At 43.4% G+C, this 24153-nt stretch overlaps 1 protein-coding gene across 4 annotated transcripts in view; it reads left to right on the forward strand.

Annotated features, from left to right (window-relative positions):
* Ethr (ecdysis triggering hormone receptor) overlaps positions 1–24153 on the forward strand; it is a 65935-nt gene that overhangs the window by 40952 nt on the left and 830 nt on the right. For 2 of the 4 annotated variants that reach the window (XM_076793186.1, XM_076793183.1), the window contains 3 exons: positions 7509–7617; positions 8538–8609; positions 21536–22295. In XM_076793186.1, the coding sequence (XP_076649301.1) occupies positions 7509–7617; positions 8538–8609; positions 21536–22241 (887 nt within the window). In that variant the 3' untranslated portion in view covers positions 22242–22295. Of the gene's footprint in view, positions 1–7508; positions 7618–8537; positions 8610–19959; positions 20870–21535; positions 22296–24153 lie in introns of those variants that run through there. The other 2 variants (XM_076793185.1, XM_076793187.1) reach the window with 2 other exon arrangements.

The raw sequence follows: 24153 nt of genomic DNA on the forward strand, positions 1-24153 counted from the left end.
TTTTTCAAGAGCATCCCTTCTTGTGTTCTATGTACAGTTGGAGGTTTCGGATTTGTAATTTTTTTTTTTGGCATTTAAAGCCACAGGTGCTTGCACTGATTTGACTTTTCTAACAAAAGTGCAGTTGGGGGTTTAGAGATCTATAATTTTTTTGGAATTTAGAGCCACAGGTGAGATTTGCACTGATTTGACTTTCCTAACAAAAGTGGGGGTTTAGAGATCTATAATTTTTTTTTGGAATTTAGAGCCACAGGTGAGATTTGCACTGATTTGACTTTCCTAACAAAAGTACAGTTGGGGGTTTAGAGATCTATAAATTTTTTCGCATTTAAGGCCACAAGTGAAATTGGCACTGATTTGACTTTTCTAACAAAGGTGCAGTTGGGGGTTTAGAGATCTATAATTTTTTTTGGAATTTAGAGCCACGGGTGAGATTTGCACTGATTTGACTTTTCTAACAAAAGTGCAGTTGGGGGTTTAGAGATCTATATTTTTTGGCATTTAAGGCCACAGGTGAGATTTGCACTGATTCGACTTTCCTAACAAAAGTGGGGATTTAGAGATCTATAATTTTTTTGGCATTTAAGGCCACAAGTGAAATTGGCACTGATTTGACTTTTCTAACAAAAGTGCAGTTGGGGGTTTAGAGATCTATAATTTCTTTTTGGGATTTAGAGCCACGGGTGAGATTTGCACTGATTTGACTTTCCTAACAAAAGTGCAGTTGGGGGTTTAGAGATCTATAATTTTTTCGGCATTTGAGCCCACAAGTGAAGTTTGCACCGATTTGACTTTTCTAGCAAAAGTGCAGCTGAGGATGTAGAAAATTTTATTTAATGTTTAAAGTCATGGGTGAAGTTTGCACAAATAAATGGAGTCACTATTGATGCGTTTCAATCGCACTGATTTCCAGCAGATCGATTTTAATCAGCAATTAATGAACGTATACATTCTGCACGCCATCCAGAAGTTCGGCAATGCTTTTCCGGCGATAGGTGATCCGACGCGAAGCTAATTCCTCAAGTTTGCAGCAGTACGAAATAAACTGTCGGGCCACGGTATCGCGTGTTTCGAAACTTTCCGGGGAAACGCAGAGAGCGCGTCCGAGATTTCGGTAACCGCGTAACTATAAATTATGCATCCCACTGGGTACGAGTTCGGGGACGCATCGATTTCCACGATAATTTTCCTGATTTTAACTCGGCCCTCCAGTTTCCATTGTAATTAATTAGCAGCGACACATTTGTGGGGAATCCGCTCGAGTAGAAAACAGCATCCCCGAATAAAAACCTCCGCTATAAATCGCGAGCTTTTACCGTGCCAAGTCCGCCAAACGCAGAAACATTAAGACCACCCGGTGTGCTAAACATTCACAATTTTAGTTGCCCGACAGTTCTGATTTGTGCAGAAAATTCAGTCGAAGTAAAATTAATCTGTTAACGACTCTTTTGACTGCGGAATAAAATTACCATTGAGAGCAGCGAATTAATTTGCACAGCCAATCGAAGATCAATTCGCCTCAAAGTTTTGACAAATCGCGCGAGCATAAATTCGGATAAAATCAGGCTCGTTGAGCCGGAAGGAACGCAATATTGCACTAGGATCGGCTCACGTATACTATTTCGTGTCAACGATGGGGGAAGAATCTTTTTGCCGTCCAATATTCTGCGACATTCAGGCAACACGCGATAACGGTTGGAGTCGAGTTGAAGTATGATTTCCGGTTCAAGGGGCTCCCGTAAAAAATTCTGCGCGACCCGTGTTTCATTGATAAAGCAAGAGGTCGGGGGAGACGATATATATTCCGAGTCGCGAGAACTGGCGCGGCTGATAGTCGATCGCGAACATAATCTTCCGGCTGGGTGCACAGCCGGATGCATAATTCCTTCAGCCGTGCCACGGTTCCACGGGAAAATCCTCTTGAATATACATTTTTCGAGCCAATAATTGTTTTAGTTTATCGATTCGTTTCTACCACAGCTGGAATTTTATTGTACGATGTTGTACATTTCACATAGATTTGTTTGTTCAAAAATATATTTCACACAGGTCATCTAACCATCGGCTATTAGAGCAACATGATGCATTAGGAGGATACCGAGGATGCTCCGGAATACTAATCGAAACAGGATCCACTTTTCTCCCAATAACCATTGGTGCAATAAAAGTTTCCCTTTTTTTTTTGGAAGTGCACATTGTTCGCAGGAACTCGAACAGTGTTCCGGATTATCGTTATCACCAGCTCCCTTACGACGCAGCTTTTACTGTCGCACTGATTTGTTTCACTGGGAAAGTGGTGTTTTCCGTCGGGCCTCCTGAAATGTCTCCCCCATTTATATTGCCCTGCGTCACTCGGACACACCCGCAATCTTTTACATAATTTTACTATATCGACGATCCCACGGTGTGAAGAGCGAGGGGTCGATCTTACGCGATTCCATCCCCCTACTCGCATCTTCCTGCGCCGAAATTTTTCCCCGGCTGCTCCTCTCATCTCGACGCACGAGGCCTCTAACATCGAAAGCTTCGCTCCTCCATAAAAAGAAAGTATGATGCGATTCAGGATTTTTTTAGCCGATCTTAGAGTGAAGCCACTCAATTTTTTCCGGGGATGCAAATTCGCAATTTTCTCATCGGACAACGTAGGTTCTACCATTTCTCCGAACGCCTCACAATTTTTGTACGTTCTCAAATTATTTTTTCGTAGTTCCCATCATTTTTTTGTAAGTCCTACAAGGTTTTCACTGGCCTGGTGATTTTTTCAGTTGGGCTAGAAATTTTGCTAGAACTTTTGTACGGGTCGTGCTCATTTCTGGAAGCCCTACAATCCTCTCTATGCGCCCTACGACATTTTCATAGCTCCCAACAATTTTTAGCAGACCCTACAATCTTTTTCTGGGTCCCAGAAATTTTTTCTTGGGGCCTACAAATTTCTAGGTGCCATACGATTCTTTCTGTGCGCCCTACGATATTTTTATAGCTCCGAATAATTTTTAGCAGACCCTGCAATCTTTTTCTAGGTCCCAGAAATTTTTTCTTAGGGCCAAAAATTTTTAGGTGGCCTACAATTCTTTCTATGCGCCCTACAACATTTTTATAGCTCTTAACAATTTTTAGCAGACCCTGCAATCTTCTTCTGGGTCCCAGAAATTTTTTCCTTACGGCCTACAAATTTCTAGGTGCCTTACAATTCGTTCTGTGCGCCCTACATTTTCATAGCTCCCAACAATTTTTAGCAGACCCTACATTCTTTTTCTAGGTCCCAGAAATTTTTTCCTTAGGGCCTACAAATTTCTAGGTGGCCTACAATTCTCTCTGTGCGCCCTACAACATTTTTATAGCTCCCAATAATTTTTAGCAGACCCTGCAATCTTTTTCTAGGTCCCAGAAATTTTGTTCATAGGGTCTACAAATTTTTAGGTATCCTACAATTCTTTCTGTGCGCCCTACAACATTTTTATAGCTCTTAACAATTTTTAGCAGACCCTACATTCTTTTCCAAGGTCCCAGAAATTTTTTCCTTAGGGCCTACAAATTTCTAGGTGCCCTACAATTCTTTCTGTGCGCCCTACGAGATTTTGATAACTCCCATCAATTTTTAGCAGACCTTGCAATCTTTTTCTAGGCCCCAGAAATTTTTTCTTAGGGCCTACAAATGTTTAGGTAGCCTACAACTCTTTCTGAGCGCCCTACGACATTTTTATAGCTCCTAACAATTTTTAGCAGACCCTGCAATCTTTTACTGGGTCCCAGAAATTTTTTCCTTAGGGCCTACAAACTACCAGGTGCCCTACAATTCTTTCTGTGCGCCCTACAACATTTTTATAGCTCCCAACAATTTTTAGCAGACCCTGCAATCTTTTTGTAGGTCCCAGAAATTTTTTTCTTAGGGCCTAACAAATTTTTAAGTATCCTACAATTCTTTCTGTGCGCCCTAAAATATTTTTATAGCTCCTAACAATTTTTAACAGACCCTGCAATCTTTTTCTTGGTCCCAGAATTTTTTTCTTGGGGCCTACAAATTTTTTCTTGGGGCCTACAAATTTCTAGGTGCCATACCATTCTTTCTGCGCCCTACGACATTTGTATAGCTCCCAACAATTTTTAGCAGACCCTGCAATCTTTTTCTAGGTCCCAGAAATTTTTTTCTTAGGGCCTACAAATTTCTAGGTGCCATACAATTCTTTCTGTGCGCCCTACGAGATTTTTATAACTCCCATCAATTTTTAGCAGACCTTGCAATCTTTTTCTAGGCCCCAGAAATTTTTTCTTAGGGCCTACAAATGTTTAGGTAGCCTACAACTCTTTCTGAGCGCCCTACGACATTTTTATAGCTCCCAATAATTTTTAGCAGACCCTGCAATCTTTTACTGGGTCCCAGAAATTTTTTCCTTAGGGCCTACAAACTACCAGGTGCCCTACAATTCTTTCTGTGCGCCCTACAACATTTTTATAGCTCTCAACAATTTTTAGCAGACCCTGCAATCTTTTTGTAGGTCCCAGAAATTTTTTTCTTAGGGCCTACAAATTTCTAGGTGCCATACAATTCTTTCTGTGCGCCCTACGAGATTTTTATAACTCCCATCAATTTTTAGCAGACCTTGCAATCTTTTTCTAGGCCCCAGAAATTTTTTCTTAGGGCCTACAAATGTTTAGGTAGCCTACAACTCTTTCTGAGCGCCCTACGACATTTTTATAGCTCCCAATAATTTTTAGCAGACCCTGCAATCTTTTACTGGGTCCCAGAAATTTTTTCCTTAGGGCCTACAAACTACCAGGTGCCCTACAATTCTTTCTGTGCGCCCTACAACATTTTTATAGCTCTCAACAATTTTTAGCAGACCCTGCAATCTTTTTGTAGGTCCCAGAAATTTTTTTCTTAGGGCCTAACAAATTTTTAAGTATCCTACAATTCTTTCTGTGCGCCCTAAAATATTTTTATAGCTCCTAACAATTTTTAACAGACCCTGCAATCTTTTTCTTGGTCCCAGAATTTTTTTCTTGGGGCCTACAAATTTTTTCTTGGGGCCTACAAATTTCTAGGTGCCATACCATTCTTTCTGCGCCCTACGACATTTTTATAGCTCCCAACAATTTTTAGCAGACCCTACAATCTTTTTCTGGGTGCCAGAAATTTTTTTTTTAGGGCCTACAAATTTCTAGGTGCCTTACAATTTTCTCTGTGCGCCCTACGACATTTTTATAGCTCCCAACAATTTTTAGCAGACCCTGCAATCTTTTTCTAGGTCCCAGAAATTTTTTTCTTAGGGCCTACAAATTTTTAGGTGCCCCACAATCTTTTCGCAGACTCTCTTACGTTTTCCTTAAAATTTTTCGGTTGAGTCTGAAATTTCTTTAAACGCGCCAAAATTCCTCTGCGGGTCTTGGACACCTGGTGTGCCTACCAGGTGAAACGAACTCGAGTTCGCAAGCATGCCAATAGGTGATTCCCACCTCGCGGAATGTTCTGCCAGGGTTCTCGCTCGAGCGGAAGTCATCCAACCCCGAAGGGACGTTTCCTGTTGCGCCGGGTCCCGCGGAAACTATGCTGGGCGCATTATTGTTATTGCTGCGTTCCCTCGAGAGTGGCTCCAGCGAAACAGAAAGGGGGAGGGCGAGATATAGTAGCGAAATAATGAAAGAAAGTGACGATAGGTGCCCGGGCAGAAACGGTCGGGCAGTGGACGCGGTTTCTGGCAGCCACGTAAAGCAATTCCGTCCACTTGTCGAAAACCCAAACCACGTTTCAAGGAAAGGAGAGAGAAACGGCATTCTTTTTGGTTCGATCGCGCGACACGTGGCCCGCCAAGGACTAGCTAAGTAGCCGTCGCGCGCTGAATGCCTAATCAAAGTCCTATAAACGATTGCAGCGAATTAACTATGCCCAATGGGTGGGAGTGCCCTCGCGTTTCTACCATACCTGTGTCTACCGGGTGCGATCGTTGTTTCCTTAGTTTGTTCACGCGCGAACTTTGATCCATTAACACCGGAGCGGATATTTTTTTAATGTCCGTAATAGTGCAGTTAGAGTTCCCGAGTGCCCTAACGTCTCCGTTAAAAATAGCCGGCTGGAACCGCACTCGGAATGAAGCAAGAGTGGAAACGTCCCGACAAATCGTAGACAGACTAGCCACAGTGCTCGGCGTTGTATTTTTAAATTCTATTCAGCAATCCGAGGGAAAAACACTCGTCATTCGACGCGGAATTATAGTGAAACTACAGTTCTGTTTACGACTCCGTTGAAAATCCAAGGAACATATGTTTCCAGCACGTAGAGGATTAATACGTCGTGTAATGCCTAATAACTCTTCGAGAGTTCCGCTCGGAAGAACGGATTCTCGAGAGTGTTTCCACGAACTATTATTAGAGACTTTCTTCTAATTCCTGAGAGTGAGCTCTTGTGAGAACACTATTGGGTTTCCGAACAAACAATTTCACTAGGCCGCGATTAGCTGCCGTGGATCCTTGGCCGAAGATCATTTAACGTTGCCGTTCACTCGAAGTAGAAATCAACATTTTCCATTTGCTTCAGTTGATAAAATATAGAATCATAAATGAATTGGTAGTTGATTAAAATTGTGCTCCAACTGGATTATCGCAAGGAAGATCGTTCGTATGGAATTAAAAATGTCCGATCGACGGTGTCGCTCGAGCGGAACGAAGGTTCATTTAATTTCCCTCGGTGACACGACCTGTTTAGTTTTAATATTTCTCTGCAGAAAGTCAGCCGATCGATTCCGCTGGAGATCATTCGATTTTTCGATCGGTAAATACCCGGTCGCAAACCCGGGCTTATATTAAAAGCCTCCACTGAATTCTTGCATCGTTCAAATTACTATTTGTCGTATCGTAAGAACAAACACAATATGACTGAAATACGCTCCCGGCGGATGTATTATTGATCGCGATATTCATTATTCTGCTGACTGCTTTCGTTCGAAAAGCTCGGCCGGATCATTTCGAAAGACTATTACCAGCGATATGGGCAATTAATTATTCATTATTCGCCCCTGTTTGACGAGTTATTTTCACCAGTTGGCAAATTGTGAACATGGTTGAATCGGCATTGCTCTTTCTGTAACAATTCTGTTCCTCTTGTTTCGTTTTATTCGGTCTGAAAAATTCGTAAAATAAAGCGACACCTGCAAAATTATTCACAAAGTGTGAAAAAATGTTCAAAATATGTTCAGCTGAGAAGTTCTGCAGCTAGAAAGTTCAAAATGCGAAAGCAGTTCGAGTTGTGAAACTATTTCGAACATGTACTGTCCGTGCCTCGCAAGGAGTCACTCGCTCCGCGTATCCCCACCGCTGGCGCTCGAGTAGGCCAATGCTTAGGCTCTGACGTCACACGCTGCATAGTATGTGCAACCGCTGTAGCCAATGGAGCAGCTGGGGGCGTGCCCCTTCCACTCTGACCAATCAGGCCCGCGTTCCATTCGCGAAACTTCTTCTGCGGCACGCACAGTACAGTTCATGCGACTTTCAACTCTTTTTTTTCCGTGTTTCAGGTAAAGCGGTACCGTTCGTGGAGTTGACAGTGGCCCACGCGTCAGTGCTGACAATCCTGGCGATCAGTTTCGAGCGGTATTACGCGATCTGCGAGCCCTTGAGAGCAGGGTAAGCATTTGAAACGGGAAAGCAAGTAACAAACCAGACAGCAGCCTGCCCGAATAATACGTTCGTAGAGTGGGGACGACAAGCAACGTTAATTATAGCGATCTCTCAGTTCGTTAACGCGGTCAGTCTACATTGAAATATTCTTCAAAGGATCCGACGCATCACCGTCCGAAATCCTTTGAACGCTATTATAACAGCAATTAACAGCCGGCTGTTTTAACGCATTAACCGGCGAGCTGATATCTACAAAGCTTTTACAAGAAGTAAATTATTCGTTCTATTATTCACGAAATTACACGCGAACCGTCTCTTAATCCTCTCGAATCTCGTAAATTTATATTTCATATCCCGCGCTGCTGCGGTTAGGTTTCTGTTGATTGCGTGATGCAATTTATTTGTAAATGAGCTCTGGGAAACATCTCAGCTCCGGGGAACGTGTCCGAGCACTTGATTTAACACATTATAAAAAATATTTGTCTTGTTGCTCAGAATTTCAGGACCGCGGGAAATAATTTTTGAACGATTTTCAAATGGAAAATATTCAGTGGCTTCAATTTGCACATTTCTGAGAAGTGCTTCAAAAGACCGCGTTGAAATGAATGTCGAAGAAAAATTGTTTATGTTTCTTCAAAATCTCAGCGCAAAGTTTGCTCGAAATCGATGTCGCCCAGGGGCTAAAAATTTCAATAGAATTTCAAACAATCGCTCCAAGCCGTGGCCGGACAGAACAATGAAAAATCTCGCGTTGTCTCGATCCTCGATCGTTCGCCGCTTTCCCGCTTCGATTGGTATTAGATCCGTGTGTCGCCGACAATGAGAGACGATCGCGGATGACAGTCACGACTCCGCGAGACTGGTACGCGATTCTTCGGTCGATTTCTACTTTTGTTTTTTTCTTTTCCACCGGTTTCTTTCCGCAGGTACGTGTGCACGAAGGCCAGGGCGACGTTCCTCTGTCTGTTGGCGTGGGTGGCAGCGGCGCTTTGCACCAGGTGAGAATTCGCATAACGGCTGCACAAAAACCGGAAGACGAGCGTCTTCGTCGTCGCAAGCTCGCGCGACATTTCACGCGGCTTTCTTTCGAGCTTGCCCATTTGTTTCTGCGCTTTTCCTCCTTCATCCAACGACCCACGCCTCGCCATTTCCTGGCTCGGTGCTCCGTCCACGTCACTTCCGGCTGGCTGGGAGGGGAGGGAAATCATGCTTCTCCCGAGAACGAAAGGGTACCATTTTTTTTGTTCTCGGCCACCCACGAACCCAGGAAACTTCAAATGCGAGAACTCTTTCTGTTTTTCATTTTCTCCTGCGCTTTTCTTCCTCGTCGCAGTTTCGCGTGGGCTGCATGACCCATTTGCAATGTAATTACTGTGTTTGCTTTTTGTTGAAGAATCAGCTGTTGGATTGAAGGCGCTTCAACGCGTTTTCTATATTTATCCTATGTTTCCTCAAGGTTTACCGGCTGAGATATTTAATTCTCTCTTTTGGTATTGTTCTTGAACCCTCGTACGTTCGCTGTGGATTTGATGCATTAATCACGTGAGAACACTTGAGAAGAATCAGAACACAAACAAAGCATTAACGGTTGCAGTTGTTCGGCGGAAATGATACCGAAACGTGTTTGTTTTCGCAGCCTCGGGTGTTTGATATTTTGCAAATTTGCTTTCAGTGTTGACGCAGAGGCTAAACAATGCCTATTATTGCCGCGATTGATAGAGCGTGTCGGTCAAATTGATTAGGCCGGAGGTCTCTCCGAATCCCGCCATTTTGAATTTACTCTGTGACGCAATGGGACCGTTCTATCATTATACCTAGCGAAATGTATCGGTGTAGCTTGTTTTAATCAATTAGAAACAGTGTATTCTCGTGAATGTCCGTAGTCTATTATCGTGAACAAGATGGCCGACAAAGGGGAGAGGTGTTCCCTCGAATTATGAAATTGACTTTCAGGATCTAGGAACGAAGTAATCGAGTGGTGTGTAGGCATAGCGTGGTTGTGGTACACTATCAGTGGAGCTTGTTCCAATAATTTGGAAACAGTGTATTCTCGTGAACAAGATGGCCGACAAAGGGGAGAGGTGTTCCCTCGAATTATGAAATTAACTTTCAGGATCTAGGAACGAAGTAATCGAGTGGTGTGTAGGCATAGCGTGGTTGTGGTACACTGTCAGTGTAGCTTGTTCCAATAATTTGGAAACAGTGTATTCTCGCGAACAAGATGGCCGACAACGGGCCCATGTACGTTCACGAACCGTGACCCGAATTTCTGCGACTCTGTTGTCGAAACGTACCCAATTGAATATCTCTTCTGGACAGCATTAAGCCCGACTGCTGCAGGATGTAAACATAGGCTGCAAAACGCGATGCACAGAGCTGTGAAACTGCAAGATTGCAGCGAATCGGTGCCGTGAACGGGCGCAATAACGTTCGTCCCGTTAAACTGCACCCGCCAGTCCACATTTTTAGCGGATTTTATGCCCGGTCATTGTTTCTACGCCGACATGCTCGTCCCAGTGGCAATGTACCAGGTGGTATTCGAAGAATACAGTTGTAAAATTGCAATAAAAGTGCACCGGTCTGCGAAAACACGGTTACGTTACCAAACCCGCTACGAAACATTGTTTCAGCGTCGTCTTTCATTAGCTCTGCATAATGTAACCCAACTGTGAACCGTGTTTCTCATTTTCCATTATTACTCTTTGCAAACTGAGAATGGAACTGCACTGTCGGGAATTCGTACAATTTTACCCAGAAATTTGATCACTTCCTTATTATCGCTCTGTATAAATTAAAAGTGACATGACACTGTGCTGCAGAAAATTCGCAAAAATTTACCGAGACGATAGAATTAAATAATTTGTCTCTTTCTAGCTTGAAAATTAAATGAGACTTCATACTTCTTCGGCCACTGTTATACCTCCAAGTAACGGTGCAACATGTGATAAAATAATTTCCAATGAAAAATAAATTCATTTACTCGTTCAATTATGAAATCTGTGTCAATTGCTTCCAATTGATTTAACAATACATGAGAAGTACAGGAATACTTGACTGGAAAATATGACAAAATCAACGAAAATTAATTGAATATTTGTTCTCACTGTCAGCGAACGGATCGTTGAAAGCCCTTCTGTTCCGTGGAACACAGGACGAGACGTGTAATTTTTCTTTTTTAACAAAACTGCATTTGAATGTGAAAATTGTGTATCTCGGAGTAACTTTTCACGCACGGTGCATAATTTCATTGTAACCTACATCTGGCCTGTACCCGGAATACATTAATTCCTAACTTCATCACAACAAAACCGAAACGGTTAAACATTTCGCCAACGTTTCGCTGAAAGAAGAGTCCACGTTCCTACCATTCGCTCGTAATTCTTTAAACAAATGCGACAGACGAAACTCGTCCCCGTTGAACGCAAACGAAAATGGTAAAAAACGGAACGAGTAGAACCGTCGCCATTTTCTGCGGAGTAAAATAAGATCCTGCTTCCTAAATATTAAGCGCATATTGTTTAAATATATATTATAGCTTAAAGATATTTCCCTCCATCAGAATAATTAACTATTTGGCCACCGTTTCGCATAAAATCGGACAGAAAATGGTAAAAAAGAGAGAACAAGTAGGATTTCCGTCTAAGGGAAGAATCCGCTGTAATTTTTTAAACAACTATGCCACCCGAGGCTCGCCACCCTTGAAGCAAAGGGCCGAAGCCAGGGCTCCCTTGAACCGGGAACCACGTCGAACGGGAATCAAGGGTAAACAGGGACTGAAGGGCAGCTGTTGCTCGCGATATAGTGTAATCGCGTGGGTTTCCGGCGTTTTCGCAACACGCTCGTAATCTGCTCGCCATGTGTCGCCCGTCGACTCTCGGTGAACGCTCAGCGAATTCCTCCCTCGACGACGACAATCGCGAAGAAATCCGTCGCGGGAAAGATCGATACGCAGGCCCTCGGCGATGATAGGGGGGATCATGGTAACTCGCGAAACATGATACTCGGCCGAGAGATTATTCGGGTATCTCGCTGAGAAAACGCGAAAGCGATCGGGACCGCGCGTATACGAGCCGGATAAAAGCTGTTCGAGCTTGTAAAACCGCTCGAGACGGTTTTACGATTGCCGGCACTCTGCGGACTCAGCGAACTTTCTTGAAACTGCATAAACTGCATCGCCACGCGCCCCAACTTCGCCGTCTGCCGGATTTCGAAATCATTTTTGACTTCGCGAACGCCTGTTCCGTATTTCTCCATTTGGCCTGATCAACATGCTCGGCTGCAGACGATTTTTCGAACGTTTTTCCCCCGTTTGTAGATCAGACTGCGGATTTTATGACAAAATGGGTAACCACAATTCGAAGCAGTGGACATATTAAAAAGATTTAAGGAGATCAGCGTATTGGTTTCAACTTAATGAAATAATTAAACGAAGAAGTACATTTTTGTTTCGCTCCTGCGTTATTTTGCATAAAGATCCGCAGTCTAAGCATGATATAGTCATTTTTCCGGGACCGGTAATGCCTGTGTAAATGTCTGGAATTATTGAACAAGCAAATCATTTTCGCAGCATTTTTCTTGCGCTGGTAGAAAATGGTGCCATTTTTTAAATAATAACTATGGCGTAATCTGAGATTATTTAACAAAGTCTGCTTGATCTATGCAATAAAAGCTCGCGGTGATATTTAAGTCCATTTTCCACAGTTGGTAACAAAATTACTAGGGGATGAAATGGAAAAGAGTAAAAATAGTAATAGAATCGAGAAATATTGTATCTTTTCAGTGCACCAAAATTATTAGAGGATGCAATTAAAAACAGGAAGAATAGTGAAATCGAAGAACACTGCCGCATAATAGCAAATTTCTTACAGCCTGAGATAAATAATTTAACTTTGCGCGAAGATCCTCGGTCACCTAATGACACTGTCGATCGGTATTGACTAGCATGATAAGGTCAATCATCAAGGGCAATTACTGATCGAAGAATGGACCCAATAAAACGTACTCTTTCGGGATTACATCAGTATTCGGCCGAATAAGCCCGATGCAACGATCTCTTCTGGCACATTAAGTAGAAACGCCCTGGACGAGCACTTTGTGTAATTAAACGTATCGACAAGGAAAGAAAGAAAGAAACCGAAGGGGAAACAAGAAGTCTCGCAGGACACTGCACCGACACAGTGCACGATACTTTAACAATGGCACCGATTAAGATTCGCGAGCATTTCTAAAGAGATTGCTGCACCGATAAAAAACAATTGAGATCGTAAGAAAATGAACCTCCGCGTACAACATTTTTAAATAGCTTCATTGTGATCTGTGCCCATTGTTCCCCTTCTCGATCCATTCACTTAGTCGACCATTATATGTAGCCCTTGCAGCGTTCCTAATTAGGATTGTCATTCAGCTGTACATTTGGAACGTTTCATAATCTTTAGAAGGTATAAATTCGTAAAAATTTCTAAGAGACGAGGACTCAATTTTCATGAGTGCCGTTTTATAGTTTCAATAATTGCAGCAATAAATTTAGATTTAACGTGAATGCAATCATTTTTGTAACAAAATGGTTGGTCTGAAAGCTCACTGGAACCGTGAAACAAGCTCTGCCAGCAAAGCGACGCAATTTTCAAGGAAACCGAGGTTCCAAATTCGCCTGATGAAGTTTCATTCGTGCTTCGGGCGAGTCGGAACGGCAAGTAACGGTTGGCAAAAGCTGCAACTTAATTTTCTCGAAAAGCGTTACGGAAAAAACTGTGTTCCGCATTTTCAACATGGCCTTTTCGATTTCAAACTACCGGGCCCCGACTGGTACCACAATTTAGAAGATATCCTGCACGTGAATTCATTTCCACCTTGTTTCCTCACTTGCACTATATTATTTCAACTCTTTCTACCATTTAACGTGACTATTTTTCACCACTATACAGTTCACGGTGCTTGGAGAAATTTATAGCCTCGTTTAACAATTTTTCTCGGTGTCGACAATTGAAATTAATTTGCAGGATAGTACGATTTAAACCACGTTTATTTTTCTGCGATTCTTAAAAAATCCTCGACAATCGAATCCTTCTCGGATTGAGCCCCGTAGGAGATCTTTGATAACGGGATCTCTGATAAATCTCCATCCCCAAGATCCCGAGCGATCTTCCCGAGACCAACCATAAATCCGGCAGGTCCACAATCTTTTGAACTTGACGCCGACGTTCGGCGACAAGACGGAATAGTGTAACCAACGACAAAGCTTTTTCCCAAGAAGTGGTTTACGGGTAATATTCCCTTTACGACGTGATCGCTCCCCAAACCAACCCTAACACAGCGTTCGCACACATGTATCGCATACGTATACGTGTGTATAGAGGCACAGACACAGCCGAAAGTCGAGCTGGAATGGAGGACCGCTCGCCGCGTGGACTTTACGGCCTAAAAATCGAATCCTTTCGTCCTTCCGTCGAGTCCTTCGGCTTTCTGGCGATCCTTCGACTTAGGCCAATGAAAATTCATTCTTGGAAAGAAGATTAAAAGATAACGACGGTCATATATTTTCAACCATTAGTTCGTTCTTGGTAATTGCCCTACAACTTTTCTTTCTACAATTTGTTTCTGTCTAGTTCATTTCCAGTAATTTTATTTTTACTTCAACTTTTTATTTTCGACGATTTAATTCCGTCAGTTCCACGTCGATTTTCAGCTTTCTATTTTCGCTTCCATTCCATTTCGATTTTTGGTAATTTTATTTTTACTTCAGCTTTTTCGTTCCGACGATTTCATTCCGTCAATTTCGTTTCGATTTGCAGTAATTTTATTTTTAGTTCAGGTTTTTATATTCAACGATTTCGTTCCTTCAGCGGCATTTCGATTTGCTTTTTATTTTTCAAAATTTTATTCCTTCCATCCTAGCTCGATTTTAAGCAATTTCAGTTTTGTTGTCCAAATTATTTGTACTGTGAAGGAATGTTTTACTAGAAAATAAAATAGTCGTTGCTGCTATATTTTCGTATTTCCAATAATTCTTGTCGAACGTCTGCAACAGCACGGCAGATTTTTTATTGATACCGGACTCGATGTAACTTCTCTTTCACGTCGTTACGCAAACTTTTACGAACAGGAAAGCACCACCTTTCGAAACGAGTTCGTTCACTGTCCCAAGGAATTCCAGAGTTTATACTTCCTCGATATGTGTCTCAACAAACTGTCAGTTCCCCGGAAATCTCGGATCGTCGACTGTTATCCATAGTACCGAATCGCATAATCCGTGCTCGCGAGATCCACGGATTAAGAGATCACAGAAAAATTTTGGCGCCGTCTCGCCATACTCGAGGCAGGCTCATAAGTTTCTCGTTTCTTAATCAAAGGGACAAAAATTCTGTCTCTCTGAAATCGTCTGAAATTAAACATCACACTTTTTCCTGGATTAAGCGTAGATCAATTTACAATTATATTACGTCCGGTGGAGTCTTTTAGTTAATCTTTGAATTGCCGTCGTTTGATAATGGAAGCCCATAGATTTCTTAATCGAAAGGGCATAAATCTCAAATTAAATGGCATACTTTTTCCTGGATTAAGAGTAGATTAAGAAAAATTTACAATAATGTTACGTCCCGTGGAGTCTTTTAGTTAATCGTTAAATTGCTGTCGTTAAATAATGGAAGCTCGTAGAGGATTAAGAGTAGATCAAGAAAAATTTACAATTATATTATGTCCCGTGGAATTTCTTAGTTAATTGTGCAGCTGCTGCTGTTTAATAAAGATACAGAGGAGGATGCTGAGCCGCTCGCCTAATCAGCCATAAATCGCACAGAATCGCGACGCAGGTCCTCGAAACGCTTCTCGTCCGGATGATTACAATATCCGTTCGCGAAATAAGGTTTCAGCGAAATTCTCTTTGGCAACGTTTTTAAGAGAATTCCTCGAAGATCGTCCTTCGCCTGAGACCTTTGAAGACACTATTCATTCTTCGGAGGCAGCATATATTCCGCTTGTTCGCAGCCATAATAGCTACGCAGGATACAAAGGCGCCTGTCGTTGGTCGTCCGGTTGATCGATTACCGGAATTTCCCTTGAAGTTTACTCTGCGGTAAAGGTAACAGAAAATTATAGCCTCGTTCCACTATATTCTAACACAGCTCACTATGGCGAACCTCTAATCCTCCGTGGACTTATTCTAACACCTGAAATGAAGTTACCTGATTGACTGCTCGATCTGACAATTTTTGAAAATAGCACAAACACTTATCGCGTCGTAAATCATTTTCATTTCAGTATATTTTATTCATCGGTACAGTAAAGAATTATTTTACGTGGTCAATATGGCGGCCATGCTGCCTTCCCTCAACCTGGCAACGTTGAGAAATTGTATGGACACCATAGAGTACTTAGATCAAATTTGATCATGTCCTGCCTTAAATAATTTCCATTTCAGTGTAATAAAGAATTATTTCGTATGGTCAATATGGCGGCCATACTGCTTTTCCTCGACCAGGCAACGTTTGAAAATTATTTGGACACCATAGAGTACTTAGATCAAATTTTATCAGGTCCTGCCTTAAATAATTTCCATATCAGTGCAATAAAGAATTATTTCGTATGGTCAATATGGCGGCCATACTGCCTTTCCTCAACCAGGCAACGTTTGTATTTAGATCAAATTTTATCAGGTCTTGCCTTAAATAATTTCCATTTCAGTGTAATAAAGAATTATTTCGAATGGTCAATATGGCGGCCATACTGCCTTTCCTGGCCCAGGCAACGTTTGAAAATTATATGGACAGCATTGAGTATTTAAATCAAATTTGATCGGGTGATGTCGTAAATAATTTTCATGTCAATATATTTTATTTATTCAAGCAACAATTACATCGTTATGAATCATACATTCGACACGTGTGATGACTGATCTGATACGTCGAGACGAGCGCGTAATTTATCTCCGAAAATTATTTACGTCCGAATAACTCAACTAAACGGAATGAATAATGGAACGTCACCAGATGATACATCGAGAAGAGAAAGCAGAAGTAACAAGCATGAAACAACTAAACCTAGACAACGAGGAATAAAATTGAATACATACATCTTCCTCGACGTTATACAGTGTTCCCCTCGAACAGTAGCTGCGCGGGATAAAACTCTCATAAACCAAGAGGAACTTCCGAGAGTTCATGAAAGTTTTGCAAAATGAGAAGACAATCCAATTTCCCTACTGCAACAAAATCTGCTGTTCGGCCTCAACGATCCAGAAAGTAGCGAATTTGATGCAAACGAGATGGAAATACAATCAAACAAGTAGGCGAACTTCGACTGAATTTAAATTCTAAGAAAGTATGCGAGAACTTTCTCTTCGGCAAGGTGTGTATTAAAAAAAAAAAAATCTGCAATTTCTCCGGGAAGAAACGACTCTCGCAGAGCTCGTAAGATTCTTCCTCTCGATTTGATGAAACTTTGAAGGGCGAGATGCACGCAGCGAGTATTCTTCCCTCGCGAATAAATCTTCCCGGAGTGAAAAACGAGTTTGCGGATATTCGCGACACGCGGAGAACTTTCCGCAGGGTAATAAAACTTGCGGCAAACAAGAAAATCGGTCGGAATCGAACAGCGAGACGAAACGCAACTGTTGCTTCCGTCGCGGGGGTTCGCATAGTCGCTGTTTATTAGCCGCGAAGGAAGATAAATGTGCGACGGAATTTCGTCGAAAAATAGATCGGCGAGGCGAAAGATCCGCGATTGATGGATCGCTCGTTCGACTCGGCTCGCGTTTGAGCTACGAGCTAATTTCCCTGCTGACGTTGACACAATGACGTGTGGCCTCCTCGAAGCTCGGGGAACCTTGTCCTCTCGCCGCTCTTCCGGAAGAGATTGATCCATTGGCGAGTTCGTTTTCTTAATTAATCATCCGACGATTCCGGCGCACTGCTTGTACAGTCGATGAAAAATGTTTTTAATTCGTACGGCGCTCGAACGAGGCGTTTGAGACGTTCTTCGGGTTTTCTGGGATTTATTATTTCGGTGACTAAACTTCCCTGAAGTTTTCACTGAGGAAAACCGCGGGGGCCGAAGATTCGCTAATTGTTAAGCCGAGTAGTGGATTAAAGTTAGTTTGGAACTTCGGGTGTGCCGGGCAGAGAACCGAACAATTTCGAAGCGGTTTTCCTTCGGACGATCCTGAGGAAAATTCTCCGGTATCTTCGCCGCGGACAGTATCCGTTTTCCAGTCTGGAAAGAAAGGAAATCGGCCGGGCGCAATTACCGAAAATTGCGCTCTCCTGTCGTCCAGGGAAACTCAATATCACGGTGTCGTTTTCCACGCCGAACTTTGGATCCGCGCCAAAACGAGAAAGGAAGCAACAGGATATTCTGTTTCACCGTGTGGAAGAACTATCGTCCTTGAGCAATCTGCCTTTCCCTAAAGCGAGCACGGAACGAACAAGAAAAAAAAAAGAAAAGAAAAGAAAAAGCAAATAATGGAGGCGATCCCTTGCCTCGGAGAGCCGCGCGCCAGTGATTCATAGTAATTACTTCGCGTTTCCAACTGCGAGGCGGAAAGATATACGGAATTCATTCTTTTCGAGAATTTTCAGTTTAGGGGCGACCGGGAGAGAAGAATGTCTGTGCAACGCTGGCGCTTTCTACTTGAATTAGAGTTTCGGCTGTTTGCGATGGCCGTGATCCGTCTTCCGGAAATTTCGCTCTGCATGGTCCCGGTATCTTAATAATAGGTACTTAATAAACCAACGCGGAAAGAGCTATTTGTGATTGTTTTATAGAAATCTGGAAAATTCTCGACGATACTTAACGGTACTACGGAAACACTCTTTTCGGCTGTATGAAATTGTTAAAACTGTTTGCACGACCTACTTGATTTATTCTAATAGACCACTCGGTAGAGACATTTCATTTCCACCATTATTTCGCTGGAATTACAAAAATTCTTCTGAAAAGTTTTATCAAAATCTCTGCCATTTTCAACGATCTTTATTAACTTAAAAAGGAATATTCTCTAAGAGCCTGTGTGATTACTAGACTGCCGATTTCATGCATTTATCACAATAGTGGGTAGGTTCAACTTATAATAGTAAAAAGATAAAAAGTGTTCAAGACCATTAATAAATTATCTTAAGGCTACTAAAATTATTACAAGAAGAAAGACAATTTTACGTTGCTCCCGACTCTTGCAGTTCACGCAGACTATTTTATTTTATTTTTATTTTAATTGCTGAGGTTACAATGCGATCGTCGAGTGCGACCGCCAGCGTAAGTAGAAGAGGTCAACCAATGGTCAGACCCATTATCCGCATTAGGGTTATCCGCTCTCCTCCGCATCGGTCTCGGTGGAAAGTCGTTTCTAAAACAGTGCGTGTGTGTCGCATACTAACGAAAGTGAATGCAGAAACGTACATTCGACCGAGAACCTTCTGCAGGACTACTTCAAGGACCCAACCGGCCGAGTCCTTTAATCGAAACCGCGTTTCCCAGTGTTCGAGAAACTCGCATTCGAGAATAGCGCGGGAATCGATCACCGGTCGACCGAATAACCGCTAACAACTTGTTCCCCGCTTCACTAAACCCACCATTGTGGAATTCTCCGACGATCACAGGTGTATCACGGAGTCGTTTCTGTCTTTGTTCGACCGACAAGGATAGCTGACGCGAAACACTATTGACATCGCGAGCTTCGTGCTTACGGAAAGCGTTTGGGCTGTTGGTTGGTTGAAGGGCTACGAAGGGCTTTCGTGTTACTGTGTTTTCTCCTGTCTGTCCTTCAACTTTACTGTCCTGTCCGAAAAACCCTTCAATCTGCACCAATATTCAATCATCCTTAAGCACCTCGTTCAGGCAGAATTAAACTGGAGCAGTACAAACATTGATTTGCACTATCAGTGGCTCCGGAAAGTCATTTCGAACCATCGATAAAATTAAAGAAATGGAAAAAGTGATTTGCATCACCAAGCATCTGCATAATTTCAATAATCACAAAATGAAATATTTGAAGTGGTTTAATACCACGAATCTTGACCCCTAAGCTTCCATCTCATTGCCCAAACTGACCAAAACGAACACATGCAATGAAAAGACTCGTTTAACACTGGAACTACCGAGCCCGTCAAAATTACGGATTTTTCAAGTACACGTTAGCCTAAAAATCCTTTGAAATTTGAATAAATTCAATCCGGTTGTTATCATTGTAAAGATCAGTTTGGTGTAGACCTCGGTAGTTCCGTTATAACGTTTTTCGCGATCACCGACGAGGCAGAACACAGTATCACCGAAGCGCCTCTCATCGATCACACCCGCTTGAGATCTACAGCTGTCGGCCGGGTGATCGGGATCCTCGACATTAATTTTCACTGCTTGCAGTCCCATAATCTGGGTCTCCCAGTACCGGGAGATGCGTCTGAAGGAGAGCAAGACCGACCAGGACAAGAACATTGTGCCGATCTGTTTAACCATGGCCGACACCACCGCCACCGTGGTCTTCTTCTTGCTCCTGGTCCTCTTGTTCTACCTCGTGCCGTTGCTGATCCTCTTGATCCTGTACGCGGTGATCATCAAGAATCTGATGCCGGATCGTTCGTCAGCGAGCAACACCAGCGACTCGTACCACGCCCGTGCCAAAAGACACGTGATCACAATGCTGATGTCGGTGGTCGGGAGCTTCTTCCTCTGCCTGACACCTTACAGGATCTTCATCCTGTTCATCATCGTCGCGCCGGCCGAACAGATCGCCGCCATCGATCGAGACGCGTTCTTTGCCTTGTTGAATTTTAGTAGGATCATGTGCTACATACATAGCGCTCTGGACCCTGTCCTGTACAACCTGATGAGCAGCAAATTTAGAAAAGGATTCGTTGGACTCTTCAGGGCCGCTACTTGCAGGGGAGAGAGGTTTAAGAGTGTTTTCGGTGGGACTAGGAGGACCGACACTACGGAACAGGAGGAGAACTTTGTCTGAGTCAGGATGATGATCTAGCGCTGGAAACCCTGACCTCTGAATGACGATGAGCAGCCAAACGGAAAACGGGAATAGTGACTGAATCTTCAAGGACACTTTGCTGACCCTCCCAGTGCCTCTCGTGAAACTATTCGGTTGTTCTCGATTCTACCAATGCTTAAACCCTTCGCTACTTGGGACTGTCTTTGATGTATGAATTCATGTAGCGACGTTACAGTCTGCGTTACAGTAACGAGTGTAACTGTAGAAAATTGATAGTAAACGAATATAATTAGTGAACACTCCAAAAAGATGGGGATTATGAGCGTGTACCTAACCCAGACTTAGAAAGAACTTTTTTAGTTTCTGCAAGCTTTAGATCGTGTCTTCAGCAACGTCCTCTGCCGATGCTAACTTTCAGAGTGAAATATTGACGCTTAAGGGTTTTCTTATATTTTTTCATTTCCGATATAGTATAGAATTTTTAAAATATTGTACTTCCTTGAAAGGGATGCCCAAGGTCATTTGCAGCAATTTTTTCCTTTGCGGAAATGTTCTGCGCAGCTTTGTTACGGAGTTATTAGCGAAAAACGCGGACCAATCACAGCGCGGACGGAGTCCGGCTCGACGAATCCCAGCGGCGCGCTCGGCTGGACCTATCGCCGAGCCGGAACCCGCCGTAGCCGCGCTGTGATTGGTCCGCGTATTTCTTTAATAACTCCGTAACAAAGCCTCGGAGAACATTTCCGCGAAGGGAAAAGTTGCTTCAAATGACCTCGGGAATCGTCCCTTTCGAGGAAGTACATTTTTGAGACACTCTGAATGAATCTAGAATTGTATTTCAATTTAAAAGAAATTAATAACATTTGAAATAAAATGAATGTACGAGGAGTTCGATCCAATAGTAAGCGTCAGTATCTCGCGCTGATGGTCCAGGTGAAAGACGCGATTAGAACAGCGCCTAACACGGTGGCTCAGCGTTCCCGAATGCTCTGTTCGCAGCCCGATCTTGCTGATGGTGAGCTACGACGTGGACGAGGACGTCCCGACGTGCAGCACCGTAGCGAACAACAACTGGACGATCGCGTTCTTCTTGACGACGATCATCATCTTCTTCGTGATCCCGCTGCTGATCCTGGTGGTCCTGTACACGGTGATCGCGTTGCACCTGATGGCGAACCCGACGATCAGTCGGGGATCGTCGAACAACTTGCTCAAGTACCGCAAGCAGGTGATGATGATGCTGGGGACGGTGGTGCTGTGCTTCTTCGTGTGCCTGTTGCCGTTCAGAGCGTTGACCCTGTGGATCCTGGTGGTATCCGCGCAGACGATCATCGATCTCGGCATCGAGAAGTACTTCTGTCTGCTGTACTTCTGCCGCGTGATGCTGTACTTGAACTCGGCGATCAACCCGATCCTGTACAACCTGATGTCCACGAAATTCCGGGAGAGTTTCCTCAGGCTGTGCGGCTTGGGACCCAACCGGAGGAAAAAGAAGAAAACATCGGACAGGACCGGGACCTACACCACGGGCTCCACGAACTGTAGCAGCAACCATTCGGACTTCTGGAGGCGACACAGCAGCAACAAAAGCTGCAGCGTGAAGGTACCGTGCAACCACGTGGCCAACGACAAACAGATTAAGCTTCAGACCACTATAGTCAGCGGAAACGCCGCCGGTAGGAAGAACCGGGAGAGTTACGTGTGAATGATTCCGCCGGCTGAGACGTCCTTGAATGACTGTGATCCTTACCATTCCGCAGCACCGGTGTCGTTCCCTCGGCAATCGGGTCGGTGAGATTGTACTGCTGATCTGCTTCTAATTGATCACTAGACTGCGGATTTCATTCAAAACGGTAAAAATATTGAAATTTACTAAGCATAATGAGAAAATTTTCTGTTTCACTCCAGTTCGTTGCAATTTTTTATTTCGCACAACGATCCGCAGTCTGACAGTCGCCCAGTCATCGTCAAACTGGAAGGATAAAATTAATCTTAGCTTACTGCTGCTTGAAAAGTTGATCGCAGATTATTCCTTGAACGATGAATAAAATCCTGAAGCGGTACGCGACCAAAAATTGATGCAGAACCACTTGTTGCAGAGTCTGCCAGTACTCTCTCACAGACCAGCGATCTTCAATTACGAGTTCGGTAGACTCCCGTTTCCCAACTAGTACATATACACACTTAATTCTCTGTTCATTCAACTTTACAGAGTCCTTTGTCGGGGATACTTTAAATGATCTTTCGAGTATCGGTACAAAAACGTGCGAAACTGTGAACGACAGACTGCTTAGAAATTTTTGCAAACTGTGATTAATTGAGCAACCGTGTAAGTATTAGAGAACAGTTGGACGGAGGTCGAACTGTGTCCATGGACGAGTATACTTCTAGTTGTAGAGAGTCTCGGAGATAGGTAATGTGCGATCGTCGAACGTTCCTGTCGATAGAGCTTTAATTATCCGAGTGCTTGTAAGTATAAGCATAATTGCCTGTTACGTCGTGATCGGCAATATACAGAAAAGAAAAAGTTTCGTCCGGGAACCGTACGAAGCATCGTTGCAAGTTTTACGGAAGAGTTGTTGAAGAGTAAACGTGTAGATCATAGTATTACCTGCGAGTATGCAGCACAGGCATGGGCATAGAGAGCTCAAAACGGATTTACGAAATCGTCAGAGGCGTCGTCTTCGTAGTTAATTTGGCATCTCAGCCTAGTATTATTCCCTTTTTGTATAGAGTGCCCCTGTGGGCGTGGTCTCGTTGCGCCCAGAGCCCCACTGGATCGTATAACCCCGCCCCTTTTCGCGTGAACCTCAATTTTTGGCCTACTGTTACAAGTTCCGTCTCTGTCTCTGGCCAGTACCTTGCTCTCTCTGTATAAACTGCCTTGAGTGGGCGTGGTCTCGTTGCCCGCAGAGCCCCACTGGATCCTATAACCCCGCCCCTTTTCTCGTGAACTTCAATTTTTGGCCTACTGGCAGAAGTTTCAACTCTGGCCAGCACCTTGTTCTCTCTGTATAAACTACCTTAAGTGGGCGTGGCCTAGTTGCACCTGGAGGTCCATAGAGTCCTATAGCCCCACCTCTTTTCACAGGAACCTCTGCTTACAGTCTATGAAACTGTCAGACGTGCCATCTGCATACCTAAATTGTCATTTCTGGCGAGTATCTTGTACTCTCAACGTAAAGTGTCCTGGGTAGGCGTGGTTTTGTTGCTTCGAAGGCTCAATAGAGTCCTATAGCTACGCCCCTTATCACATAAACCCCTGTTTCTAGTCTAGGAGACTGTCGGAAGTGCCAATTTGATAAGTTGCCATCTCTGACTAATATCTTGCTCTCTCTCTCTCTCTCTATAAACTAACTATAAACTTACCCGAGTGGGCGTGGTCTCGTTACTCCCATAGCCCCATAGAGTCCAATAGCTCTTCTGTCTCATAAACCTTGAAACTGTCAGAAGTACCATCTTCATAGCTCAATAGCCATCTCTGCTTAGTATCATGTTCTTTCTACTTGAAGTGCCCCGAGAGGGCGTGGTCTCGTTACTCCCAGAGCCCCATAGATAACAATAACTCTGCCTTCTGTCTCATAAACCTCGAAACTGTCAGAAATGCCGTCTTCATA

This window comes from Halictus rubicundus, chromosome 9, assembly GCF_050948215.1.
Source record: "Halictus rubicundus isolate RS-2024b chromosome 9, iyHalRubi1_principal, whole genome shotgun sequence".
In the NCBI taxonomy this organism is placed as follows: domain Eukaryota; kingdom Metazoa; phylum Arthropoda; class Insecta; order Hymenoptera; family Halictidae; genus Halictus; species Halictus rubicundus.